Source organism: Culex pipiens, chromosome 2 (genome assembly GCF_016801865.2).
Source record: "Culex pipiens pallens isolate TS chromosome 2, TS_CPP_V2, whole genome shotgun sequence".
Classification (NCBI taxonomy): domain Eukaryota; kingdom Metazoa; phylum Arthropoda; class Insecta; order Diptera; family Culicidae; genus Culex; species Culex pipiens.
The window spans coordinates 180,141,730-180,168,649 of NC_068938.1; the positions used below are offsets into that span (position 1 = coordinate 180,141,730).

Consider the following 26,920-nt stretch of genomic DNA (forward strand, 5'->3'; position numbering starts at 1 on the left):
AATGAGCTTTCAAATGCAATCTAGAGCGACTTAATTGGTTGTCTAGATCCAAAGTTACAACAGGTTTAAGTTTGCGTTGCAACGTCACGAAATTTTAAATCATATTGGTCACATGGCAAAAAAGGAGTATGCGTAGTTGGTTGTTGATGACAAAAGAGTACTAAATATTATATATTTGTTATATAATGTTTCCGAGCATATTTACAGAAGAATTGTACATGGGTCATTCACAAATTCCGTCATTTAAGTTTGATGCAACTCGAAAAAAAAGTATTTTATGAAACTTGTTGAACAAATCAAAATAGACCGAAGTTCACAAGGGGAAAAATTCTAAAACTTTCAAAAAAGTAATCACGTGGTTACTGGATGGCCCCTTTATGATGAACTGATTTACGTGAGGGTTCATTCTAATACAACGCAATGATTTTTTTTTTTATCCCACACCCTTATGTAAGTCAAATTACAGTGAAATTCATTAAACAATAAAAATCATGTGATTCGATTGTTTTTTTTTTCACAAACTTTTGTCACTCTGTTGTTGGACGAACCCATAATAAAATAAGTTGTATGCAACGTTTTGTTGTTCACAATTAAAAATGTTATGTTGCGCAGTTAAACAGTTATATTATTTCCTCAAATTTAATTTAAAAAGCACAAAAGTCAACAAAATAAGTTACGTTGTTTGCAGATCACCCCTTAGGGACGATATGGGCACTTTATTTATAAATTCAAAATAAGCCCTCCTGAAAACTTGAAGCTCCTCACCTCCCTTCTAAAACTTCCACGTGTTTTTTTAAGTTGCCCAAAACCATTAAAATATTAAGGGAGCGTTCTTGCATTACGTAACAAAACATTTATATTTTTAGACCCCCTCCACCCCCTGAAAATACATTTCCGATACACTTTTTTTGTATAAATCCTCGAACTCTCCTCCCTCCCCCTTCCCCCTTCATATTACACCGTTACGTAATGCATGGACGTCCCGTTACATGGATAGAGGACGGGAGAGGGGGGGGGTTTCCTTCGTGATAATGGAATAATACAAAAAAAATATTTTGAAAACCCTTTGGAAAACTTCGTAAATCGTACTGCAACTGTGAAAGCAGAATAGGGAGGGGGGGGGGGGGTCTAACATGGGCAGGCCAATCAATTCACATGTCCTTGTACTGTTTATCAATGTCTCATAATCAAATCTTAACGTACAGTTGTTCAGCCTAACAAAAACTATGATTTATTTTGAAACTATAATTTCGTGACGTTGCAACGCAACGAAAAACCCTGTTTTCAAAAACAGAGCGTTGCAACGTCACGAAATGTAAGCGGTCTTCAAAAATCGAGGTTTAATTTTTTCGAAAAACTAATGATTGCATTCGATTTGTTGGCCAATTTTACACTAAAAATGGAAGAAGAACTCCAAATTTGCCGTTTAACAGAGCAGAGTTAATGGCGAAACATGAATTGGGCCAGGATTGAGAAAAAGTCACGCGTTGCAACGTCACGCTACATATTCCCCTCTCAAAAATAGAATATTCGCTTAAAATTATGTTTCAACATTGTTTCTTATAGGAAATTTAATGTACTTTCCGAATCTGTAATAACATATGTACCTTTTCAATGTAATTTTTGAGTTACAGCCGAAATACTGAAAAAAGAAAAGTCAAAGTCGGTAACGATCTCTAGATGGGTCAAAAATAAACGAGATTTCCCCTCAATCTCGCTCATCTCCACGTCTTCGGATCGGTCTCTCGTGCTCGTGTGGCATGGCATTGAGTGATTGGTTTGGGGAATGAGAGGGGGCAACTGCTCGAATAATTCGTCAAAAACTGTCTCGCTCAAACAATAGCGCTACGGAAGACGATCGTTCGGCAGGCTGTGTATAGCAGCAAAACAGAAAACCTGAGAACAGATCATACTACAATAGATTCGCAAGTGTCGCAGTGGTCCGTGTCTGTTCACAGTAAAAAAAAAAATCGACGTCGTAAATGTTTTTTTTGTTCATCTAATTTCTAAGTTTTATCTTAAAAATTTGAGATTTGTAACCTGTATTTTCTCTACAATTTATTACCGCCATTTTGGTCGCCATCTTGAATTCATAATCTCCAAATCACTTCCGAGCATTTGAACTCATTGATTCAAAACAAGACAACGTTTTTTTCATGGTTCGATTATCGAAAGTGATTTTTTTTTTAGGAACTTCGGATAATCGAGTCTGGACTGTAGTATTGCAGTTTCAGCCCAAAACAGATGAATTTCATGTACTTTTTCAACCGATCCTTTCTGACATCAATGAATTTTGTTGTGCATATGGATCCAGTTGCACTTAAGAAGGGCGTCAGTAACTTGTAGGTAATTTAAATTAAAAAAAAACACGGCACTTCTATGGGGTTTTATTATTTTTGTAGGTTTAAAAGTCAAATTTAAAAGATTTTTTTTTCGATAATATGTTTTTGTGGTAAAAGCCTCATAGAGCCTTAAAAAATGCACGATGTAGTAACTTTTCGAAACAAAAAATTTAATGAAGCTGTTTTTGATGTGCTCTAGTGTCAAAATGATCAAAAACCAAGAGCGGGAACTGATTCTTCAGACAATTTTACATACATGCCTTCATATAGACAATTTACCTTAATCCAATTCGGTGAAGATACAATAGTGGATTGCATAAAAATATTTAATTCATCATCCCGGTACGAGAATCGAACTCACGACCTCTGGATTGGAAATGCAGCACGCCGCTAGTAGAAAGCCATCCCCTACCGGTCAGTATTCTCAGACTTTGCCGAACCAGACAGGAATCGAACCTATCACCTTTCGCTTACAAGGCCAAACTCGTAACCACACGGCCACAGTAGCTCGGCTGACAAAAAATATAAATAATTTGGTAATTTATTGTTGTTTTTCAGCAATTTCTATATGTGAGAATTGATTTTTCAGTCTCAACATTTTTTTCACCGAAAAACTCGTCCAATTTCCTATAAGTTTGCCTTTTACAGAATTATTATTCGAATAATTGTAATTATTTGAAGTATTTTTAAATTTTGAAATGTATTGAAATTATTGTAAGAACAATTGGTATTATAAGTATTAAAGTATTTAAATTATTTGATTTTTTTTAATTCAAATATTTAAATTATTTGAATGATTTCTTGAATGCACATATTTATTTTTTTAAGGATTTCATACATTCAAGTATTTAAATCGTTTTAAGTATTAAAGTATTTATATTATTTAAAATGTTTTAAATATTTAAAGTATTTTAAGTACTTAACGTATTTTAAGTATTTTCAATATTTTAAGTATTTTAAGTGTTTTAAGTATTTTAAGTTTTTAAAGTATTTTAAGTATTTTAAATATTTTAAATATTTTATGTATTTCAAGTATTTTAAGTATTTTAAGTATTTTAAGTACTTTAAGAATTATAAGTATTTTCAGTATTTATGTATTTCAAGTATTTTAAGTATTTCAAGTATGTTAGGTATTTTAAGTATTTTTTCAGTATTTTAAGTATTTCAAGTTTGTTAAGTATGTTAAGTATTTTAAGTATTTTAAGTATTTTAAGTACTTTAAGTATTTTTAGTATTTTAAGTATTTTAAGTATTTTAAGTATTTAAAGTATTTTAAGTATTTTAAGTATTTTAAGTATTTTAAGTATTTAAAGTTTTTTAAGTATTTTAAATATTTTAAGTATTGTTTGCACATGCAAAAGGTTCAGATTGTAGATTTGTATCAGTTCAGTTAGATCTAGTACTACAGAATAATTCTAAGCATCTCCAAATGAGTTCTTGGTATTGTTATAGAATTTCCCGCTAGAACTACCAGCTTTGGTCACAAGAACCTTCTCGAGAAGTGGACATTGCTCCGCGAGACACAGTACAGAACAGATCAGACAGAACAGAACCGTCCTGTTCTGAAATACAGCTCAAGATGTAGAAAGTTACAGTTTTCTTGTTTAATTACCGTCCAGTACAGTTCAATAAACCGACAGAAACCAAGAGCAATAAAGTTTTGATTACAAATTACTGTGCACTAGTTAACCCGCGAGTTTCAGTTCTGTCCAGATCCGATTATGCCACGACCCAAGCAACAGACGCTCTTATGTGCGTTAACAAGTATTTTAAGTTTTTTAAGTATTTTAAGTATTTTAAGTATTTTAAATTAAGTATTTTAAGTTTTTTAAGTATTTTAAGTATTTTAAGTATTTTAAGTATTTTAAGTGTTATAAGTATTTTAAGTATTTTGAGTATTTTAAGTATTTTAAGTATTTTAAGTATTTTAAGTATTTTAAGTATTTTAAGTATTTTAAGTATTTTAAGTATTTTAAGTATTTTAAGTATTTTAAGTATTTTAAGTATTTTAAGTATTTTAAGTATTTTAAGTATTTTAAGTATTTCAAGTAATTATAGAATTTTTAACACCTAAGTATCCAGATTTTTAAGCGAAGATGGCGTTACGAATGGTGCACGCCCGAAATGTCAAAATCAAGCTGTGTTACCAACATTTAGAAAATATGTGCCACGGCATTACAGCCACACTTTTTTTAAATGTTGGAACCATTTTGCGATTTTGACATTTCGGGCGTGTACCACCATCTTCGCTTAAAAATCTGTATATAAATATTTGAAGCATTTTGAGTAGTAATACTTAACATTTATATGTTTTCAAGTTTTCAAGGATATTAGATATTAAATATTTTAAGCATATTGGAGTATGTTAACTGTTTTAAAATAGAACAAATAAATATTTGGATAAAAATGGAATCTAAATATTTATAAAATTAAAAAAAACAATCATAGGTTATTTGAATCCCTGAATGTTGGACTTACGCTAGTTTTTCTTGTTGTGTTTTTGTTCAACCCTAATAATATTTTCGTTTTGCGATAATTGAGAAAAACAACATAAAAGGTGAACAAAATCGAATTTCATGAGCAATTTTATTTTTCTAGTAAACCTACTCGAGCCACAATGGAAACAAGCTTTCTTTACCTCCTTCTTCTGCTAGTTCCAGCAATTGTAAGCGCCCAAGTTCCCACCGGCTGTGTCGAGATAAAAAATGCCAACATCAAAAAGTACCTGGTCGTTTCGCACAAGGAGAGCCACGACGCGGATCGTCGCCACGTGACCTACAGCAGAGTGCCCGAACAGTGGCTGATTTACCACGACCAGGGCCACTACCGGGTTCTGCACCAGCGGCTGCTGGAGGACCTGTTCGTGTCGGCCCAGGCCTGGCGGGGCCGTTACGTGTTCACCTGGATGCCCGGAGAACGGATCACTAACGGCCTGTGGGACATTCTGCCCACCGGAGGGGGCAACTTTATCTTCCAAAACGCATACTACCGGGACTGTTTGCACACCAAGGGTTCGTTCGGGTGGGTTCAAGCGCTGCCGGAGTGCCAGGGAAGGGATTTTGAGTGGGAAATTCGTCTGGCTGATTGTTGACGGACGCGGTGAACTGTCGAATAAATTATTTATGAATTTGTAATTTAGTTAAAATGAAATTTTATCCTTGTTTCTGTATGTAAATAATGGAGTAGAAATTTTGTGCCAAAATTGTTTTTCCTCATATATTTTTGCGAATTTTCTCATGCAAACTTCATCGAGCAATAGCGACTCCTAATCATAAACCAATCAGACACTAATGGAAGGTTAATTTTCCAGACCTTAATTTAAAATGGGTATGAGAGTGGTCAAACTGGGGCTATCTTATTCCCTTCCCCTTGACATTTGTATTCAAAAAATCAAAAAAAGGAATAAAATAAAAATCGGACATTTATAAACCTAACATTTCAAAAGGACTAAACATTCAATATTACGATCTTTTTACAGGTCAAACTTGATTTGAAATATGGTTTTCGTAAAGATCGGAAAATTTCACGAATGTTTCATTTTTTTAACATTGAAAATCGGACCATTAGTTGCTGAGATATCGACATTAGAAAATGGAGGGTTGATTGGGTGAGCCTTAAAAAAACGTCACATTTCCTGTAACTGTTACTTTCCTAGACAAAGCAAATTTTCTGAACTCTTGAAAAAAATATTTTCAGAAATGGACACTGCTTGTCACTATTGTAAAAAATCGAAAAACTGTTAATATTTCGCTGGAATCAAACACTCGGTGGCTATATCTTGAAAATGGGGCCATAAATCAAAAAATCTGTAAAAAAACAATTTTGCAATTTATTTGACAGATTTTTCAAAAAATCATAACTTGGTGGCAACATTTTTGACCTGTGACTCAAAAGTTGCGGGTTTTGGTCCCATGAAACATATAAAAAATCTCTAAAATAAAAAAAGAAGGGAAAACCAATATTTCGTGTACCTAGTTTTTTTTACAAACAGTTCTCGTTAATACCTAGAACTTTGCCGAAGACAACAAAATGGTCATAAAATTCCTTCAAAAGTTACAGATTTTTGAATATTTTCGTACCATTTTTGCATGGATAGCTGCAAAAAAGGTATGGTGACATGTATGGGTGAGCCAATGACACAATATTACTTTAACATTTGGGCATAAAGAAGGCCCCCACAAAGTTTGAGCCAAATAAAAAATCCAAAGTTTGAGCCATTTGGCATTTTATCTATTTTTTTCTCCATATCATAATCTAGACCATAATCGAGGTTCTGAAACAAATTTGACTTCATTTGGATTTACCGTTCAGATTTTAGAAAATTTCCATTTTTGCCTTTCTTACTAAAGAAAGGTATCCCAAGTAACATTTTTTTCCAGGAGTTCTACAAGAGCTCTTCAAGATAGCTACAGCATAGCAGTTTGGACCGCGGTAGGATAAAATTTTCTTTAAAACTTCTTCAGGAGTTTGGAAGAGTACTTGAAGAGAGTTTTATCCTATCGCGGTCCAAACTACTATGCTGTAGCTATCTTGAAGAGCTCTTGTAGAACTCCTGGAAAAAAATGTTACTTGGGAGGGTTTGTTTTTGGCTCCGACTCCAAATCAAGCTTCGTTCACAAATCGTTTCTCGAGAAATATTCATTCGAAAAATCTGCAAAAAATCAGGGACGATCGATTCAAGTTGAACTTCACAAGCAGACGCGAGTAATGCTGGCGCATATAGAGTTTTGATACTAGATTACCCCCTTTTTGTACAAGTTGCCCTATCGATTGCTTCTTAATCACACATCGCCTATCATGATTATCTATGCCAAGCTTCAGTGAACGTAAACACGACGCAAGCGACTATCCGTTCTGAAGCTCCATGCTTATTCTTTTGCCTTGCTTTTTTATTTTGCTCATTCTCTGATCGATCTCTGAGCGAACGAATTTCTGGTGAGCGTTCAAGCTTCACATGTGCCAGTGACAACGCACATCGCGGGTTTGGTTTTCTAGCTTCGGTACGAACGTTTTTGTGTGTTAGTATAGGGGGATGGCGTCGCTATTTTTCTCATCGATACCGACTACTTTATCGACTTCATTTTGCTGGGTGAGACAGGACGCCGTCTATTTTTAGACGATGACTCAGCACTTTTCCACTCTTGCGCTTAAAAAAACCAGGTGGCAGCATGATGTAACGCCACGTCCCTATTTTGGTTCATCGTACCAGCGCACCAAGCCACGTGTCGGATTGCGGCAATGAACCCAACGTTTGAGCCAAGGTGGTTCATTCGGTACGTTTGCGTTTATCATAGTGAAGTTTCACCGAGCGCTCAGTCGCAGTATGCTTCCCAATCCCAAAAACGCCTATATGCATACTACATAATTTTCTGGCTTGCTTTTTTAAAAAGCTCACAATTTTGTCAAACGCCTAAATGTCAGTTTAGTGAATTCCAGTAGGCGTTTCAAAGCTTTCAATAACATTTAAGCGGCTTTACCGTTACATCGTTTACAACACGGAAAAATCTCGGGTGTGGAAACACTTTCTGCCAGTCATTTTGTAACCACTTTAACGCATTGGAGCAAGACGGAATTATTTTGTTTTCTCGTTAATTCTTGATATTTTGAAAAGTGAAAATAACACTCAGTGAATACGAACAATTTAGCGATAGGCAGAAAACATTACGAACATCGCAAATTGTGAGCTAATTCTCTGCCTCAAAAATAATTTGTTCTGATTTAAAAAAAATGCGTGTGTGCGAGCACAGCTTACACCCGGCCATGGCAAATGGGGCAAAAACCAGCGCTTTTCAGTTTTATGAAAAAATCATGTTGAGTTTTGAATTGATTAATGAATGGACCATTCTTTATTTTGCTTTTTCTTTGGAAAAAAAATTCAACTGCCGTTATCTTCCTTTTGTGAGGAAGGCTCTATCTCACCCCAGGTGGGATTAAATCGGGTTTTTTTTAAATCAAATTGTTTGGACAGTGAAAATCTATACTCAACAACAATAAAATTGCTTTTAAATTTGTCCCAGTGACCATAACGATGAAATGAAAGAAAAAATCATGCAGAAATAATGTTTTTCATGGCAAATTACTTGTTTCAGAACAAATATTTTCAACTTGTGAATAAATAGATAATCATTGAATTTGCCTTCTAATTCTAATTTCTAGCGCTATTTAACTTGAAACATGAGTTATATAATCATATGGCCTCTGCCTCTGCCTCTTCCCATCTGCTGCAACCTTCCATCGGATGAGGAAGTAAAATGTCGGTCCCGGCCTTGGTTGTTAGGCCGTTAAGTCATTCCAGGTGTAGGAGTTGTCTCCATGCCATAAGTACAAACAACACACCAAACCAAGCCTACTCCGGTGGAATCGCTGGCGGCGGTTGGACTCGCAATCCAAAGGTCGTCAGTTCAAACACTGGGGTGGAAGGTTCCTTGGAGTAAAAAGAGGTTTGGGTGCTCTCCCCATTCAAGCCTTCGGACTCCTAGGTTCGAGCAAAACTTGCAATAGAGATCACAAAAGACCCGGGGGTCGTCAATGTGGATGGTTTGAATCATATGGCCTAATAAATTAATTACATTTAAATAATTTTCATAGTGTAAAAGTAGTTGAAATTGAACAAAAAAAAATTAGGTTTGAAATTTATAACTTCAAACATTTATTCCTCGTATATTTTTAAACCAATTCTTCTCGAACAACCCTTTTTGAAAAATTTAATTATATTCATCCAATTTTGTCATGGTAAACAAAAATGGTGATTATCTTATTTTCAAATGACATAACAAAAAAAATGTTAAAATAGGTTGTAGAAAATAAAATAAGCAATATTCATTCCATAATACCGTAATTTTTGTTGCCCAATATACAAGCAACCATCATTTCTAGTTGTGAATGCTTCAGGAATTAATATTATCTGAATTAAACCTTGACATAAAATTTACAGACAAGCTGATAAGTTCACTATGATCAGTTGATTGAAATGAGTAAAATCAAATAAGGTGCTCTAATTATTATTTTTTTGTATGATTTCAAAACATTGGTGTCAAAAAGTTAGGAAAATGTTAATTTCGTTTGTATTTCGGGAATTTCCGGGAAATTTACAAAAAGAAACGGGGCATTACAAAACTCCTTCATACTCTTCATTATCCTTTGTTGGCTGAGCATGGGTAGACAAAAATTTTCCACAAATAATCATTACTGTCACACGCTTCAAAGGCACTAATTTTACGATCGGCTTGCCACAAGCAGTTGTTAAACTTTTTATTTTTGAGCTTGTAATTTCCATCGCCGGCCCGCATAATGTTCCACGAAGCACCCCCATCGTTGATCAGCGTTTTCGGCACCCAGGTGAATATGTAGTTGCCATGGTAGTTCTGTTCAGACTCGAACAGTTCTTCGCCATTATCTCTGTGTTTGATTTTGTAATGGTTGGCGTATCTTTCGTCCTTTGTAACGATCCAATAATCGCCGGCACCGCCAACAGTACCGGCATAGCGCCGATCCCTGTCATGTTTCGAGTCCAAAGCGGCTAACCGCTTACCGTTGTTTAAACTATAGAACTGCACACACTTTCCCGGCTGTGCCCATTCGTGGGCCAGAGCAACGGAAATTACGCTGAATATTAGGAATGCTGCAAGTGTAGCTTTCATTTTTAACAGGTTTTCCCGACTGGATTAAATTTGCCAGAGCTTGGTTTATATAAGTACAAAGTGGTTTATTCAGTTGTTACTTAATAATATTTGTTCTGTATCTTATTCTAATGATCTTTTTTTTATATTGTATGCTCAAATCATCGACTTTGTGTTACTTGGTTGCAATCGACTTTGGGTTACATTGTTATAAAACATTTGAAAGTTTTCTATGTTGCATGGAGTAGTGCAATGTCCTGAGCATTATTGTGTTCGCATTTCTATTAATTCTTGGTTAAAAAGGTGTGGTTTCAATAAAAAAAAACAAACCTTTTTTGAATCAGGACTAACATTTTAAAAGGGCCAAACATTGAATATTATGCCCATTTGAAATGTTAGTCTTGATTTAAAATTTTCAAAATATTTTTTTCGAAGAGATCGGAAAATTTCACGAATGTTTCATGTATTAACATTGAAAATTGAACCATTAATTGCTGAGATATCGTCATTAGAAAATCGTGGGCTGTTTGGGTGAGACTTAGAAAACTTCAATTTTCGTGTTCCTTTTTCTTTAAGCCGCTGTATCTCAACAACCAGAGGTCCAATCTTCGATGTCTCTTAGACAATTTTATAGCAAATTTTCTGAACTTTTCAAAAAAAAATATTTTTAGAAATGGTCACTCATGGTCACTATTTTTAAAAATCGAAAAACTGCAAATATTTCGCTGAAATCAAACTTTCGGTGGCTATATCTTGAAAACGGGGCCCTTTATCAAAAAATCTGTAAAGCAATTTTCGATTGCAAATTCAATTTTGCATAAAAAAATTAGGTCAAAAAAATTTTATGTATGAAATTTCGATTTTTTCCAAAAATCACCAGTTTTTCAAAAAATCATAACTCGGCGGCAAATTTTTTGACCATGTTTCTCTATAGCTCAAATATTGCGGATTTTTGTCCCCTAAAACATATCAAAAAATCTCGAAAATCAAAAAATACGTATTTTGGGAATTTGAGTTTTTGTGAAAAAAAAAGTTAATAAAAAAATCGGGAATTTTTTTTTCCGTGTACCTATTTTTTTCTAAATAGTTCTTAACAATACCTACAACTTTGCCCAAGACACCAAATTGATCAAAAAATTCCTTCAAAAGTTACAGATTTTCGAATATTTACGTACCATTTTTGTATGAACAGCTGCCAAATTTGTATGGAAATTTATATGGACAAACTAATGATGCAAAATGGCTTCTTTGGTCATAGGGAAGGCCCCCACAAAGTTTGAGCCAAATCAAAAAATAAAAATAAAATCCATTTCCGGTTTTGGTAGAGAATTGCTCAATTCTCAAAAGTCATCGGACAAAAAGGGGTTTAAAGATACCTGATTTTTAAATTATACCTTGCAAATGGTACATCAGAAAAACACCCAGTCTCTCACTCAGTCGGCTTGGGTTCGATCCCAGACGGTCCCGGTGGCATTTTTCACCACACCTTCCGCCGGACGGGGAAGTAAATGTTGGCTTCCTCTCCGAGGAATGTCTTATAAAATCACTTGAAAATTGGCCAAAAAATGTCACTCAACCTCCGTGTACGCACGAGTGCAAGCAGCAGTCAAGTGCTCAGTGCTCCATCGTTTTTTTTCGAAAATTTTCGCCGTAATTTACCGTGATTAACCGCGAGTTTGCTCCAACAGCATGCCAAGGGCCGGCCGTGGCCGTGGCAGTTCGAGTGCGGCCTCGAAAAACCCGCGAAGTTCGTCTACCGGCCGTGTGCAAAAAGGTAAACAAACCAACGCCGCGTCGACCGCCATCGCGCCGGGGAGTGTGAGCGCCAAAGGATTCGACCCCAAGTTACTAAACGCTAATTACCGCGTCCAGGATCGCAGCCCTATTAGGCTCCGTTCAGCTACTTCCGGCAATCCGTCGACCGATGGCGCTTCAACATCCGCCAACATTCCCACCAGTAACAAGTTCGCGAGGCTGAGTGACGAGGAAAGCAGCTACAACAACACCGACGGTAGCACTACCGACGACGACGACGACGATGGTCGTGCACGGAAAAAAGTGCCGACGCCAAAAAAAGTAATTACTCCAAAGGAACGACGACCACCACCAATTTTTGTTTTGGACACGTTGGCGGACGATGTTGACGAGCAGCTGGAAGGCCTCGTGTACTGCCTCAAAATAGGTAAAGCGTCAGTGCAAGTGTTCACATTTGACCAAAAGAACTTCGACCTGGTTGTGGAGAAATATAAGCGTAAAAACTTCAAATTCTACACAGTTGACCCCGCGCAGAAGACCGCTGTAAAGATTGTCTTGCAGGGGTACCAAGACCGCCCGACCTCCGTCCTCAAGGAGCACCTCTCGGGTGCCGGAATAACGCCGCGAGACATAAAAGTCCTCTCGCGGAAGACAACAGTCACAGGTACACACACACTGTACCTGTTGTACTTCGACCGCGGCACCGTCAAGATTCAAGACCTGCGGCGGACTAAGGCGTTGGACGGTTTTTGGGTAAACTGGCGGTTTTACTCCAAAAATCCGACGGACGCAGCGCAATGTCACCGTTGCCAGAAATTCGGCCACGGCTCGCGGAACTGCAACCTCCAGCCCCGCTGCGTGAAGTGCGGTGAGTCACACCTCTCGGAGGTGTGCGCACTGCCACGAAAGGCGGACTTGGGGGAAAACACAGAACAAACCAAGCCGCGCGTAAAGTGCGCGAACTGCGGCGGTAACCATACCGGTAATTACCGCGGATGCGTCGCGCGCAAGTCCTACCTCGAGGAGCAGGAAAAGAGGAAGAAGAAAGCAGCAGCGTCCCACCCTCCTCAGCGAAGTACGAGTGCAGCCGTTCCTGCAGCTGGCCAGCGTACGGTTCCAGCGGACAACCCAGCGATCCCTCCTGGCTGGGGGCGATCGTTTGCCAGCGTGGTCGCGGCCGGTAGCGGCAATGCGGCCCAGCAAGAAGTCACCGGGGAAGATCTCTTTACCCTGCCGGAGTTCTTTGCTCTCGCGGGGGAGATGATGACGCGGTTTCGGAGCTGCCGTAACAAGGCGGAGCAATTTCTAGCCCTCGGGGAATTAATGATTAAGCACATCTATAAAGGATAAAAAACTGTGATCTAGTTTTAAGCTTTCTCTATTTCTATCCCCTTTTCCTAGCAAGTTTAGTAAGTTTTTTTTTAATTTTTCTTACTCTTGGTAACACCTTTATTTACAAGCAATAACTGTTTCAAAATGGATTATGATGTAACACACAGCTGAAAGGAACTCCAAAACTCTGTTTTGTACCTCAAAAGAACTTATTGTATCTTGATTATTCACCAATAAAACCGAATTTGAATTTGAAAAATGTCACTACAATTTCTCGAAAATGGCTGAACAGATTTGGACACTTCCGGTTGCATCCGATCCCTCTTAGCTTCCGATAAGTCGCGATTGAAAATCTTCCCGGTAGCCCTTTCCTGCCAAAGATATAAACGACAAACGATTTGCAAACCTAAAACCAAAAAAAAAAAAAACAAAAAACGGTGAAAATTTTCCAAATTTGCTTCATTTTTGCATTACTAGGTAGTCTGGATGAATTGGGACAAAAAACTATTGAAATTTACCAAAGTTACAACCACTTTAAGAAAACTGTTTTTATTCAGGCGCCTTCAAATCGACTAAAAATAGGCCAAAATTAACCAAAATTTTGGCATGTTGCGCAATTTTGTAAAACTGTTTTAATACCCAATCAACTCGGATACATATCTCGACGAATTATTAATCTTAGGCGTTAAACTGCTATTTTTGAGGATACCAATGCATTATTACTTGCTGGTTCGCCCATCTGGCTAAAAATCCCAGAAATATTATAGGGTATTTGCACCTATTTTGGGCCTAGTACCTATTTTGGATCTACCAAACTTAATTCAACGAAATTGAGCATTTCACCAAATCTGGCAGGAATCTGCCACTCGATAATGATACGTGCAGTCATTATCTTCATTTTGGTGGGCAAAAAAGTCACTTAAATATGGATTTAACTTGAAAACGGTGCACTTTATCAAAATTTCACTAAAGTACTTTTTGAATGCAAATTTAATCACATCGAAAAATGAAGTTGAAAAATTTTTGCGACCAATTTTTCGATTTTTTGAAAAAATCAGTATTAATTCAAAAAATCATAACTCGGTCAAAGATTTTTTGCCCATTCTGGAAATTTCAGAAAAGTTGGCATTTTGTGTCCTCTAAAACATAATAAAAAAATAGTGTTTTTTTGCAAATCAAGTTTTAGTGACAAAAAGTTAAATAAAAAATCACCATTTTTTTTTCAACGTGTATCATTTTTTTCGGTGTAGTCCATATCCATACCTACAACTTTGCCGAAGACACCAAATCGATGAAAAAAATCCTTCAAAAGATACAGATTTTTTAATTTTCATACATCATTTTTGTATGGCCAGCTGCCAAATTTGTATGGAAAATTATATGGACAAACTAATGATGCAAAATGGCCTTTTTGGGCATACCGAAGTCACCAAAAAAGTTTCAGTCGGATTAAAAAATACAAAAAAAAAAAAATCGAATAACCGAAATCTGAGAGAACTGCTCTATTACATAAATTTTTTATTTCTGCAATAGTATTTGTTATATAACTTTTTATAAAAATCATCTTTTTATGAGCTTTTTATAGCAAAATGTTCGGCATGAGTTTCTGAACAAAACTTAGTACTAGGTTTCTGTCCAACTTTAAATTGTTTACATGTTTCATCACAAATTGTGCATTGTGCTCAAGGGGTGTAAATATTTTTTTTACTTACTGTAAGAAAAACTATCTTTTCAAAATATAAACAGTCCAAATTCCAGATGGCATGCAGAAAAAAATCCATGAACTAAAGTTCAAAAAAAAATATACTTTCCCAAAGCTATTTTTATTAAAGATTTTCGAACATAGTTTTCATACTTTTAACTCATTCTCGTATTAAATAATCTGGTTTACATTTCTGTCTATCAATCGTTTAAAAAAATAAAAACCCGTCGGCTAACAGAGGGAAAATCCGGGCAAATATTAATTCAATCATCAATCTTAGAAATCTCAAAGCCTTGAAATCATATATAAAAGCTAAACGAGTGTACTCTAAGTTCCACGTAAGGTAATTTTAGTGTTCAATTTCCAATGTCAACGTCAATTTTGCTTGGTTTTACGCTGGTTCTGGTTCTAGCAATTGTGACCCACCAACTCGTTCCAACGGGATGTGTCACCATAGAAAATCGCAGAGTGGAAAGATATCTGGTCAGCTCAACCGACAACGACGTCGACCGGCGCCACGTGGAGTACGAGAGAGACGCAGAAACGTGGATCATCACGAGGGAGGGAAGGTACTACAGGATAACGCACGCAAAGTTGGGGGAAGATTTTTACGAGTCGGAGTTTTATTGGAATGGGAATTATTTGTTCACGTGGAAACCAAAAACTAGGATTACCGATGGAGGAGCGTCGTGGATTATCACGCCGACAGATCCGGGATTTTTCCAGATAAAGAATGCTAAATTTGGTCATTGTTTGTATACGAACGAAATGAATAGTTGGATCTGTGCCTACAAGGATTGTGACAACTCAAGGTACGAGTGGAAAATAAGTTCTGTAAAGTGTTAAGAAGAAAAAAATGTTGATCTTATTCAATGAAACAAACTATTTGTTCTTATAAACTAACCCTTTGACCAGGGATGCCACTTGGTTTTTAAAAAATGTCTGTAAAAAACTAACTTAATCCACCTATGTGGTTGGAGCCTTCCTCACAACAATGGCTGTACACAAGTTTCATCTATTTTTTATATCCGGCTTCCAAAAAGTACATCGATATCACTTAAGTGGCCATGTCTCGAGACAGGGTTGCCAGATCTTCAATGTTTTGCGCTCGTTGGAAAGGTCTTTTGATAACCTAACCAACAATAGGTCGGATAGTGGATCCGGACATAGTTTACATGCATTTAAGTGAGATCCGGCTTCAAAAAAGTACATCAATATCACTTAAGTGGCCATATCTCGAGACAGGGTTGCCAGATCTTCAATGTTTTGCGCTCGTTGGAAAGGTCTTTTGATAACCTAACCAACAATAGGTCGGATAGTGGATCCGGACATAGTTTACATACATTTAAGTGAGGTCCGGCTTCAAAAAGTACATCAATATCACTTAAGTGGCCATATCTCGAGACAGGGTTGCCAGATCTTCAATGTTTTCGACTCATTGGAAAGTTCTTTTGATAAGTTAACCAACAATAGGTCGGATGGTGGATCCGGACATAGTTTACATACATTTAAGTGAGATCCGGCTTCAAAAAAGTACATCAATATCACTTAAGGGGCCATATCTCGAGACAGGGTTGCCAGATCTTCAATGTTTTAGACTCGTTGGAAAGGTCTTTTGATAACCTAACCAACAATGGGTTGGATGGTGGATCCGGACATAGTTTACATACATTTAAGTGAGGTCCGGCTTCAAAAAGTACATCAATATCACTTAAGTGGCCATATCTCGAGACAGGGTTGCCAGATCTTCAATGTTTTCGACTCATTGGAAAGTTCTTTTGATAAGTTAACCAACAATAGGTCGGATGGTGGATCCGGACATAGTTTACATACATTTAAGTGAGGTCCGGCTTCAAAAAAGTACATCAATATCACTTAAGGGGCCATATCTCGAGACAGGGTTGCCAGATCTTCAATGTTTTAGACTCTTTGGAAAGGTCTTTTGATAATCTAACCAACGATGGGTCGGATGATGGACCCGGACGTAGTTTACATACATTTAAGTGAGATCCGGCTTCAAAAAAGTACATCAATATCACTTAAGTGGCCATATCTCGAGACAGGGTTGCCAGATCTTCAATGTTTTCGACTCATTGGAAAGTTCTTTTGATAAGTTAACCAACAATAGGTCGGATGGTGGATCCGGACATAGTTTACATACATTTAAGTGAGATCCGGCTTCAAAAAAGTACATCAATATCACTTAAGTGGCCATATCTCGAGACAGGGTTGCCAGATCTTCAATGTTTTAGACTCGTTGGAAAGGTCTTTTGATAACCTAACCAACAATGGGTTGGATGGTGGATCCGGACATAGTTTACATACATTTAAGTGAGGTCCGGCTTCAAAAAGTACATCAATATCACTTAAGTGGCCATATCTCGAGACAGGGTTGCCAGATCTTCAATGTTTTCGACTCATTGGAAAGTTCTTTTGATAAGTTAAGCAACAATAGGTCGGATGGTGGATCCGGACATAGTTTACATACATTTAAGTGAGATCCGGCTTCAAAAAAGTACATCAATATCACTTAAGGGGCCATATCTCGAGACAGGGTTGCCAGATCTTCAATGTTTTAGACTCGTTGGAAAGGTCTTTTGATAACCTAACCAACAATGGGTTGGATGGTGGATCCGGACATAGTTTACATACATTTAAGTGAGGTCCGGCTTCAAAAAGTACATCAATATCACTTAAGTGGCCATATCTCGAGACAGGGTTGCCAGATCTTCAATGTTTTCGACTCATTGGAAAGTTCTTTTGATAAGTTAACCAACAATGGGTCGGATGGTGGATCCGGACATAGTTTACATACATTTAAGTGAGATCCGGCTTCAAAAAAGTACATCAATATCACTTAAGGGGCCATATCTCGAGACAGGGTTGCCAGATCTTCAATGTTTTAGACCCGTTGGAAAGGTCTTTTGATAATCTAACCAACGATGGGTCGGATGATGGACCCGGACGTAGTTTACATACATTTAAGTGAGATCCGGCTTCAAAAAAGTACATCAATATCACTTAAGTGGCCATATCTCGAGACAGGGTTGCCAGATCTTCAATGTTTTAGACTCGTTGGAAAGGTCTTTTGATAACCTAACCAACAATGGGTTGGATGGTGGATCCGGACATAGTTTACATACATTTAAGTGAGGTCCGGCTTCAAAAAGTACATCAATATCACTTAAGTGGCCATATCTCGAGACAGGGTTGCCAGATCTTCAATGTTTTCGACTCATTGGAAAGTTCTTTTGATAAGTTAACCAACAATAGGTCGGATGGTGGATCCGGACATAGTTTACATACATTTAAGTGAGATCCGGCTTCAAAAAAGTACATCAATATCACTTAAGGGGCCATATCTCGAGACAGGGTTGCCAGATCTTCAATGTTTTAGACTCGTTGGAAAGGTCTTTTGATAACCTAACCAACAATGGGTTGGATGGTGGATCCGGACATAGTTTACATACATTTAAGTGAGGTCCGGCTTCAAAAAGTACATCAATATCACTTAAGTGGCCATATCTCGAGACAGGGTTGCCAGATCTTCAATGTTTTCGACTCATTGGAAAGTTCTTTTGATAAGTTAACCAACAATAGGTCGGATGGTGGATCCGGACATAGTTTACATACATTTAAGTGAGATCCGGCTTCAAAAAAGTACATCAATATCACTTAAGGGGCCATATCTCGAGACAGGGTTGCCAGATCTTCAATGTTTTAGACTCGTTGGAAAGGTCTTTTGATAACCTAAGCAACAATGGGTTGGATGGTGGATCCGGACATAGTTTACATACATTTAAGTGAGGTCCGGCTTCAAAAAGTACATCAATATCACTTAAGTGGCCATATCTCGAGACAGGGTTGCCAGATCTTCAATGTTTTCGACTCATTGGAAAGTTCTTTTGATAAGTTAACCAACAATAGGTCGGATGGTGGATCCGGACATAGTTTACATACATTTAAGTGAGATCCGGCTTCAAAAAAGTACATCAATATCACTTAAGGGGCCATATCTCGAGACAGGGTTGCCAGATCTTCAATGTTTTAGACCCGTTGGAAAGGTCTTTTGATAATCTAACCAACGATGGGTCGGATGATGGACCCGGACGTAGTTTACATACATTTAAGTGAGATCCGGCTTCAAAAAAGTACATCAATATCACTTAAGTGGCCATATCTCGAGACAGGGTTGCCAGATCTTCAATGTTTTAGACTCGTTGGAAAGGTCTTTTGATAACCTAACCAACAATGGGTTGGATGGTGGATCCGGACATAGTTTACATACATTTAAGTGAGGTCCGGCTTCAAAAAGTACATCAATATCACTTAAGTGGCCATATCTCGAGACAGGGTTGCCAGATCTTCAATGTTTTCGACTCATTGGAAAGTTCTTTTGATAAGTTAACCAACAATAGGTCGGATGGTGGATCCGGACATAGTTTACATACATTTAAGTGAGATCCGGCTTCAAAAAAGTACATCAATATCACTTAAGGGGCCATATCTCGAGACAGGGTTGCCAGATCTTCAATGTTTTAGACTCGTTGGAAAGGTCTTTTGATAACCTAACCAACAATGGGTTGGATGGTGGATCCGGACATAGTTTACATACATTTAAGTGAGGTCCGGCTTCAAAAAGTACATCAATATCACTTAAGTGGCCATATCTCGAGACAGGGTTGCCAGATCTTCAATGTTTTCGACTCATTGGAAAGTTCTTTTGATAAGTTAACCAACAATAGGTCGGATGGTGGATCCGGACATAGTTTACATACATTTAAGTGAGATCCGGCTTCAAAAAAGTACATCAATATCACTTAAGGGGCCATATCTCGAGACAGGGTTGCCAGATCTTCAATGTTTTGGACTCGTTGGAAAGGTCTTTTGATAACCTAATCAACGATGGGTCGGATGATGGACCCGGACATAGTTTACATACAGTTAAGTGAGATCCAAATATATGTGAAAACACATTTTTATACATAACTTTTGAACTACTTATCGAAACTTCAATCTGTATAAAACTCGATCTATGGGACCCTAAACCAAGTCGAATGCAACAAGTTCGGGTCAAATCGGTTCAGCCAGTGCCGAGAAACATGAGCTAGTTTGTTGGTCACATACATACATACACACACACATACACACACACATACACACAGACATTTGTTCAGTTTTCGATTCTGAGTCGATATGTATACATGAAGGTGGGTCTACGACGTTTTTATACGAAGTTCATTTTTAGAGCAGGATTATAGCCTTACCTCAGTGAGGAAGGCAAAAGTCTGTGTATGTCTGTGCATATTGCGTTTTTAAGCATTTGAAGTCTAACGAAATACTGTGTACCACAAAAAATGTCTGACACAAGCTCAAAAGTCTGTGAAACACAGACAAATCTGTGTATCTGGCATCCCTGCCTTTGACACAGTTTACTTGTATTCAATAGTGTTGCAATAAATATTGAAATAGTAGAGATGCTGTATAAAATCCCTGAGTTTTTATTCTAGTCGTGTCTGGTATTTCTAACAGCAATGAAGAGTGCACTATTCCTACTTCTAGCACTAGCCCTGACTTCTACGGCTTGGGCAGCCGTTCCAACGGGATGCGTCCAGCTGAAAAATCGTTACGTCAGCAAGTATTTGGCCTCCTCGTCGGGCCATGACGCCGACCGTCGCAACGTGGAGCACAGTTCGAGCCCGCACACATGGGTGATTACGCACGCAACCGGCGAGTGGTACAGGATCAAGCACAAAAAGCTGGACGAAGAGCTGTTCGAGTCTGTTCAGCACCACAAGGTGTTCACCTGGATCAAGAAAGCCGTCATCAACGATGGTGGGGCTGATTGGAAAATTTACGATTCGGGAACCTGGGGACACTATTACATCAGAAATAAGAAATTCGACCATTGTCTGTACACCGATGAGTGGAAAACGTCGGTCACGAGTTATGGAGGCTGTACGGAGTTTAGCTACGAATGGGAAATTAAATCTGTTAGTTGCTGAAAAAAAACGTAAATACCTTCTCGTTTATGCAACAAGTTGCAAAAAGAAGATTTTTTCAGAACGAGTCAGGCATTTATCCAACGAGTTTCACTGAATTTAATAAACAGGTGCTGAAAAATAGAGATTTGCTACTAGCAATTCCGAAAAAAACACCCTTTGCATAAAATATTATGTCAAATGTCGACATGTTTGTGACATTTGACATGAGCTAGTCTTTCGTTTTCGTTACGCCCGCCTGAAGTTGATACCCTGCTCTCGCTCACACACACGCACATCCGAACGAACGAACGCAACGCAAAGTCAATCACTCGGTCCATGACTGCGTTTAAATGATTGCTGTCACCACACTTACCCACACAATCAAGAAAGAGATGGGTAATTCTCCGCCAACTCACACAGCAGTTGCCCCGACCCCTCTTCGATTTGCGTGAAACTTTGTCCTAAGGGGTAACTTTTGTCCCTGATCACGAATCCGAGGTCCGTTTTTTGATATCTCGTGACGGAGGGGCGGTACGACCCCTTCCATTTTTGAACATGTGAAAAAAGAGGTGTTTTTCAATAATTTGCAGCCTGAAACGGTGATGAGATAGAAATTTGGTGTCAAAGGGACTTTTGTGTAAAATTAGACGCCCGATTTGATGGCGTACTCAGAATTCCGAATAAACGTATTTTTCATCGAAAAAAACACTAAAAAAGTTTTAAAAATTCTCCCATTTTCCGTTACTCGACTGTAAAAATTTTTGGAACATGTCATTTTATGGGAAATTTAATGTACTTTTCGAATCTACATTGTCCCAGAAGGGTCATTTTTTCATTTAGAACAAAATTTTTCATTTTAAAATTTCGTGTTTTTTCTAACTTTGCAAGGTTATTTTTTAGAGTGTAACAATGTTCTACAAAGTTGTAGAGCAGACAATTACAAAAATTTTGATATATAGACATAAGGGGTTTGCTTATAAACATCACGAGTTATCGCGATTTTACGAAAAAAAGTTTTGAAAAAGTTGGTCGTCATCGATCATGGCCATTCTGGTCACCCGCGACAGACACGGACGACGAAACAAAGAGAAACGCAAAAAGTAACTTTTTCAAAACTTTTTTTTCGTGAAATCGCGATAACTCGTGATGTTTATAAGCAAACCCCTTATGTCTATATATCAAAATTTGTGTAATTGTCTGTTCTACAACTTTGTAGAACATTGTTACACTCTAAAAAATAACCCTGCAAAGTTAGAAAAAACACGAAATTTTAAAATGAAAAATTTTGTTCTAAATGAAAAAATGACCCTTCAGGGTCAATGTAGATTCGAAAAGAACATTAAATTTCCCATAAAATGACATGTTCCAAAATTTTTTACAGTCGAATAACGGAAAATGGAAGAATTTTTAAAACGTTTTTAGTGTTTTTTTTTTCGATGAAAAATACGTTTTTTCGGAATTCTGAGTACGCCATCAAATCGGGCGTCTAATTTCACATAAAAGTCCCTTTGACACCAAATTTCTATCTAATCACCGTTTCAGGCTACAAATTGTTGAAAAACACATCTTTTTTCGCATGTTCAAAAATGGAAGGGGTCGTACCGCCCCTCCGTCACGAGATATCAAAAAACGGACCTCGGTTCAGGGACAAAAGTTTCCCCTTAGGACAAAGTTTCACGCAAATCGAAGAGGGGTTGGGGCAACTTTTCCCGATTTCGTGTGAGTTGGTAGAGAATTACCCAGATAGGAAAAGAGGGAAAAAGAAAGAGGAGCGTGTGTCGTCGTATCGCGCGGTGTTTTTGTGTTGAGCTCTCGGTATTCTCACGGCTCTACTTTGTGTGTATCGACTGACGTTAGCATCCAAATGACGATCATGACCCGTCGCTGTTAGTGAACATTCAACGATATAGATTCATGTTTAGCTGTCAAGTTCACGTTATTATTTTAATTTAAAATTTTCAGATCTTTCCGATGAAAATATTATATGAAAAAAAATGCCAGGTATTTAAAATTAGCACAAATTTCAATCTAGAAGGTGAGAGTGATAATTTTCAATTGAATTCTTGGACATTTTCAAACAAAATAAAAAAATAATGTTCGCATCAAGCCTCCTTTAACATTACAGAGATTATTGATAAAAATTGTAAATTTGGGATAAAAGCTGAGTAATGCTTTAATCCCAAGTAACATTTTTAAACCAACCAGTCACCACCTAGTTTTATTGAAGTTTTATGGTAGCATCTTGATTGCTTTATAGTTTTATTTGGGCATTCACCATAACCAATAATCATGAGCTAATTAGTAGATTCTAACAAGGTTTTATACCTCGGATTTAAAACCTTGTGACAATAAAAGCTTAATGGCTTTCAATAAGGTTTTATGAAAGTTTTAAGAGAGTCTCGAAAACTCTATGGCAATGTCATGCCAAACGGTTTTATTGCATGCTTCTTTAAAACGAAGGGTGTTTTAGCTGTCATGTGCCATTAGGCATGCAAAAAACTTAATTAAAACCACAAGCTCCTGAGAAAGCTTTTAACGTGGCCAATTAGCAGTGCATGAATATGGCGCTAAACGCGTGTTCTGATTGCATGTGATTGACCGCCATCTTGGTTGAAAAAAATAGAGAACACTCATTTATAATAAATTTTTGATATAATTAATATAACGATAGATGTTTATAAATAATAAAAAAAAAATTTCAGAGAACTGCAATAAAATATTTTTAAACATTAAAAACTATGATAACAAATCGTCAGCTGTGTGCTATCTTGTGACATAGACCATTTTGGTCAAAAATGAGTTAATTCCGTTTCCCGGATGTCGCAATACACACTTGTGACATAGACCAATTTATCATCAAAATGATTGTGCACACTTGTGACACGTCATACATGTTGTTGGAAAATGTGGAACATTTTTCTTGTTTTTCACAAATTAATGTACACACATGCTTTCTAAAGCCAATGCAACCTTGTGTTTATAAAAATATACTGATTAAGTCGATTAAAACTTTGGTTTGAGCTTATTTTAGTTTGTTTGGGAATTCTGTGCACACTTGTGACACGTAGTACAATTTTACTTTCGAAACACACTTGTGACACTTGCTTTTCAGATTTTTGTTTACATTATTTACTGTATCTTTTAACTGGTGTAACCAAATTAGTTGAAACTTGGAGCGTTTGTTAAGCGATAGTATATGAACCGATTGCTTCTAAAAGCTTGGCTCTATCATTCATAGTTTTGAAATTATTTATCAACAAACTATAAAAATCGATTTTCTCGAAAAGTACTAAATGGTCATTGTCACAAGATAGCACACAACTGACGAAATAATGATTTTTTATGAAGCGAGTTGATTTTTTTTCACTCTATCTCCCCAATATTTATCAATTAAATATCAACCGCAGCTGAATTTGAGCCAACAATTGCGAGAAATAAGCATTCAAATAATTTTGAATACCTCCAATATCTATTATTTATCACTGCCATTTTTGCAAACCATCTCCATTTTATCATTTGGCAAGACATAGACAAAGACTTTGCAAACCATCTCCATTTTATCATTTGGCAAGACAAAGACAAAGACTTTGCCAAAATAAAACCTATTTGGCATATGACGTTTGAAGACGTATGAAACGTCAATTTTCCTTAACTCCTGACCTAAAAATGGGTATATCAAGGCTTTGAGAATGTTGTTGGGATTCAGTTGTAAAGCCTTGAATTCCTATGTAGGTTTTAAATGTCCCATATGCAAAAACAGCAAGCTGAGAAAAACGCATTTGAAGTTTGTCCCATACATAAGGCTACGTGTTATGTTTTCACGGAAATACTGGATTGCCTCCTGATTTCTAGAACAAAGTACTGGATGTAGTGCGTCCATCCCGGGAATTCCCGGGACAAAAATCCCGGGATTTTTCCTAAACCGGGAATTCCCGAATCCCGGGATTTTTTTGTAATTTGTCCCGGGAATTCCCGAAATTAAAAAAAAAAACAAATTTTGGTCTGGAAATTCAGATTTGGTTGTGGAAATAGATGAACAATTGAATACCTTATAATCGATAATAATTTCAAAGCATTATAATTTATATTCGGCAGACATCAGCATTAATCAGCTATTAAGCCATTTTTTTGCACGATATTTTGAATGACTTTTGTTCAAACAGGAACATAACAAAAATTCCACGGAAAACCGGTTTTCAAATTTATCACTCTAAAATCTCCTCTTTACCTATTATGACTGTATTCCTGTGTTTTCCTAGTTGATAGTAACTTGAAGATAATTTTTAAAATATGTTTTTTTTGTAAAAGTTTTTTTCAAGTTGAACTTTTGAAAACTAGTATCAGTAAGTATTTTTTCTAGCGGTGAATTTATTTAACACATGGATGTTTGCAAAAATTCCATTCAAATAGCGTTTATTCAAAATTGCAAAAAATGTTGCAAGCAACTTGTTGTAAAACTTATTTTTTCCAGCACTTGTCGTATTTATAATTTACTTTTTCATAACAACCAATGTGCCAACAGTTTCTTATGTACATCAGACATTTTGAAAAAGTAATCGATATTTACCCCTTGTTGTGTAATCTTTTATTATTGTAGTTTATTTGAAATCCAAAGCACAACAATGAACAAAAAAATGAATTTCATTTAAGCTATAGAAAACTGCCGTCATTGTTTATATTGCAGTGTAGAGTATCACCAATTAATTTGATTCAGTTATTTCTATGATTTCAAGCTTAAAAACATATCAAATATAATGAAAACATAGATTTTATGACTGTTTCGAAAATTTCCCGGGATCTCGGGAATTCCCGGGATTCCAAAAATATTTTTCCCGTTTCCCGGGAAATACAAAACCCGGGAAATTTGGACGCCCTAACTGGATGTTACAGGCTTTTCGGAAAGAGCACACGATTTTTAACCAAACTGCATCAATAACTCAAAGGTGATGAAAATGCAAATGGGACAGTTATGCGATCAGGGGCAGTTTATCGGGGTTCTGGGGAGGCTGTTACGACTTAGTGGTTTTAATGTTGGTTTTGGCTGATAGGTTTTAAAGCGGTTGTGACAGCTTTGATAAAGCCTAAAATGTTACATGGGTTTAAATATGTATTTGGCATATAAGGGCATTTATTTGGCTTAGTAGGGAAAATTGAAAAAAAAGTTTATGGATTTGTAAAACTCCTAGCGTATTAAATATTTTCTATATAATTGTAAAATATTTTTAAAAGTTGGGTATTATATTACGTATATTTATGATTTTGAATGATTTGAATGTTTTTCATAAAACACCGGCATCTGGGGCAGATCAGAACAAATTTAACAAATTAAGGTAGCTGTTTAAGCCATTTTTGGCAGAATGTTTTGAAACAGGAGCATGAGAAAATAATTAGTACACCGATATACAAATTTATTGCTCTAAAATCCCGTCTCGATTTTTCCCAGTAGTGACTTACAGACAATTTATAAAATATGATTTAATATAATACCAGTCAATGTCAACAGTTTGATATAACTGTTGACATTGACTGGTATAATTATATTTGTCGTCGTTTCATGTTTTTTAGACACTTTCAAAGATTTTTTTTAGCTTTTAGTCATGTCATATAATAAAATAATAGAAATATATTTTTAACACTAATTTAATTTGAATCACATAAGATTAAAATTTGTGGTTTGAAATCCAAAGCATGACAAAGAACAAAAAACAAAATCATTTTTAATTTAAGCTATCGTTAATCTAAAGTCCTTGTTGAGATTGAAGTGTAGATTATCACCAATTAAAAGTATTGAGTTAATTCTATGATGTTAAGCTAGAAAAACATAAAAAATATAATGAAACGTAGATTTGATGACTGTTTCCAATTTCCAAACAACAAATTCCCGGGATTCTGGGAATTCCGGGGATTCAAAAAATTTTGTTTTACCGTTTCCAGGGATATTCTAAACTCTGATAAATTAGATGCCCTACAGATAATTTCAAAACAGAGTGAACCAAATGAACCGGTTAGGCTAGGTTCACAAATAAAATTGGTTCGGCTTAAACCTCCCTTTGTGGTTCAATCCTGGTTCAGTGAACCATGAACCATGGCTTAAGCCAGGCTAACCAGGCTAATGAAACAATGACTATGCATAGGTGTTAAGGTGCAACAATGCTACCGTGTAGCAAATTGATGATGTAACAATGT

General features: G+C 36.7%; 4 protein-coding genes across 4 annotated transcripts; 3 read left to right on the top strand and 1 right to left on the bottom strand.

Moving 5' to 3' along the window:
- The first annotated feature begins 4,959 nt into the window (after positions 1–4,959).
- Positions 4,960–5,433, top strand: LOC120420284 (uncharacterized). Its single transcript, XM_039583283.1, has one exon. It carries the CDS (start codon positions 4,960–4,962, stop codon positions 5,431–5,433), a length of 474 nt encoding a protein of 157 aa, XP_039439217.1.
- Positions 5,434–9,327: 3,894 nt separating this feature from the next.
- Positions 9,328–9,997, bottom strand: LOC120420292 (uncharacterized). Its single transcript, XM_039583290.2, has one exon. It carries the CDS (start codon positions 9,980–9,982, stop codon positions 9,476–9,478), a length of 507 nt encoding a protein of 168 aa, XP_039439224.1. The 5' UTR covers positions 9,983–9,997; the 3' UTR covers positions 9,328–9,475.
- Positions 9,998–15,068: 5,071 nt separating this feature from the next.
- On the top strand, positions 15,069–15,643 carry LOC120420300 (uncharacterized). Its single transcript, XM_039583297.2, has one exon. The coding sequence runs from the start codon at positions 15,117–15,119 to the stop codon at positions 15,594–15,596; it is 480 nt and encodes a 159-aa protein (XP_039439231.1). The 5' UTR covers positions 15,069–15,116; the 3' UTR covers positions 15,597–15,643.
- Positions 15,644–20,248: 4,605 nt separating this feature from the next.
- Positions 20,249–20,793, top strand: LOC120420295 (uncharacterized). Its single transcript, XM_039583294.2, has one exon. It carries the CDS (start codon positions 20,285–20,287, stop codon positions 20,753–20,755), a length of 471 nt encoding a protein of 156 aa, XP_039439228.1. The 5' UTR covers positions 20,249–20,284; the 3' UTR covers positions 20,756–20,793.
- The last annotated feature ends 6,127 nt before the right edge of the window (positions 20,794–26,920 follow it).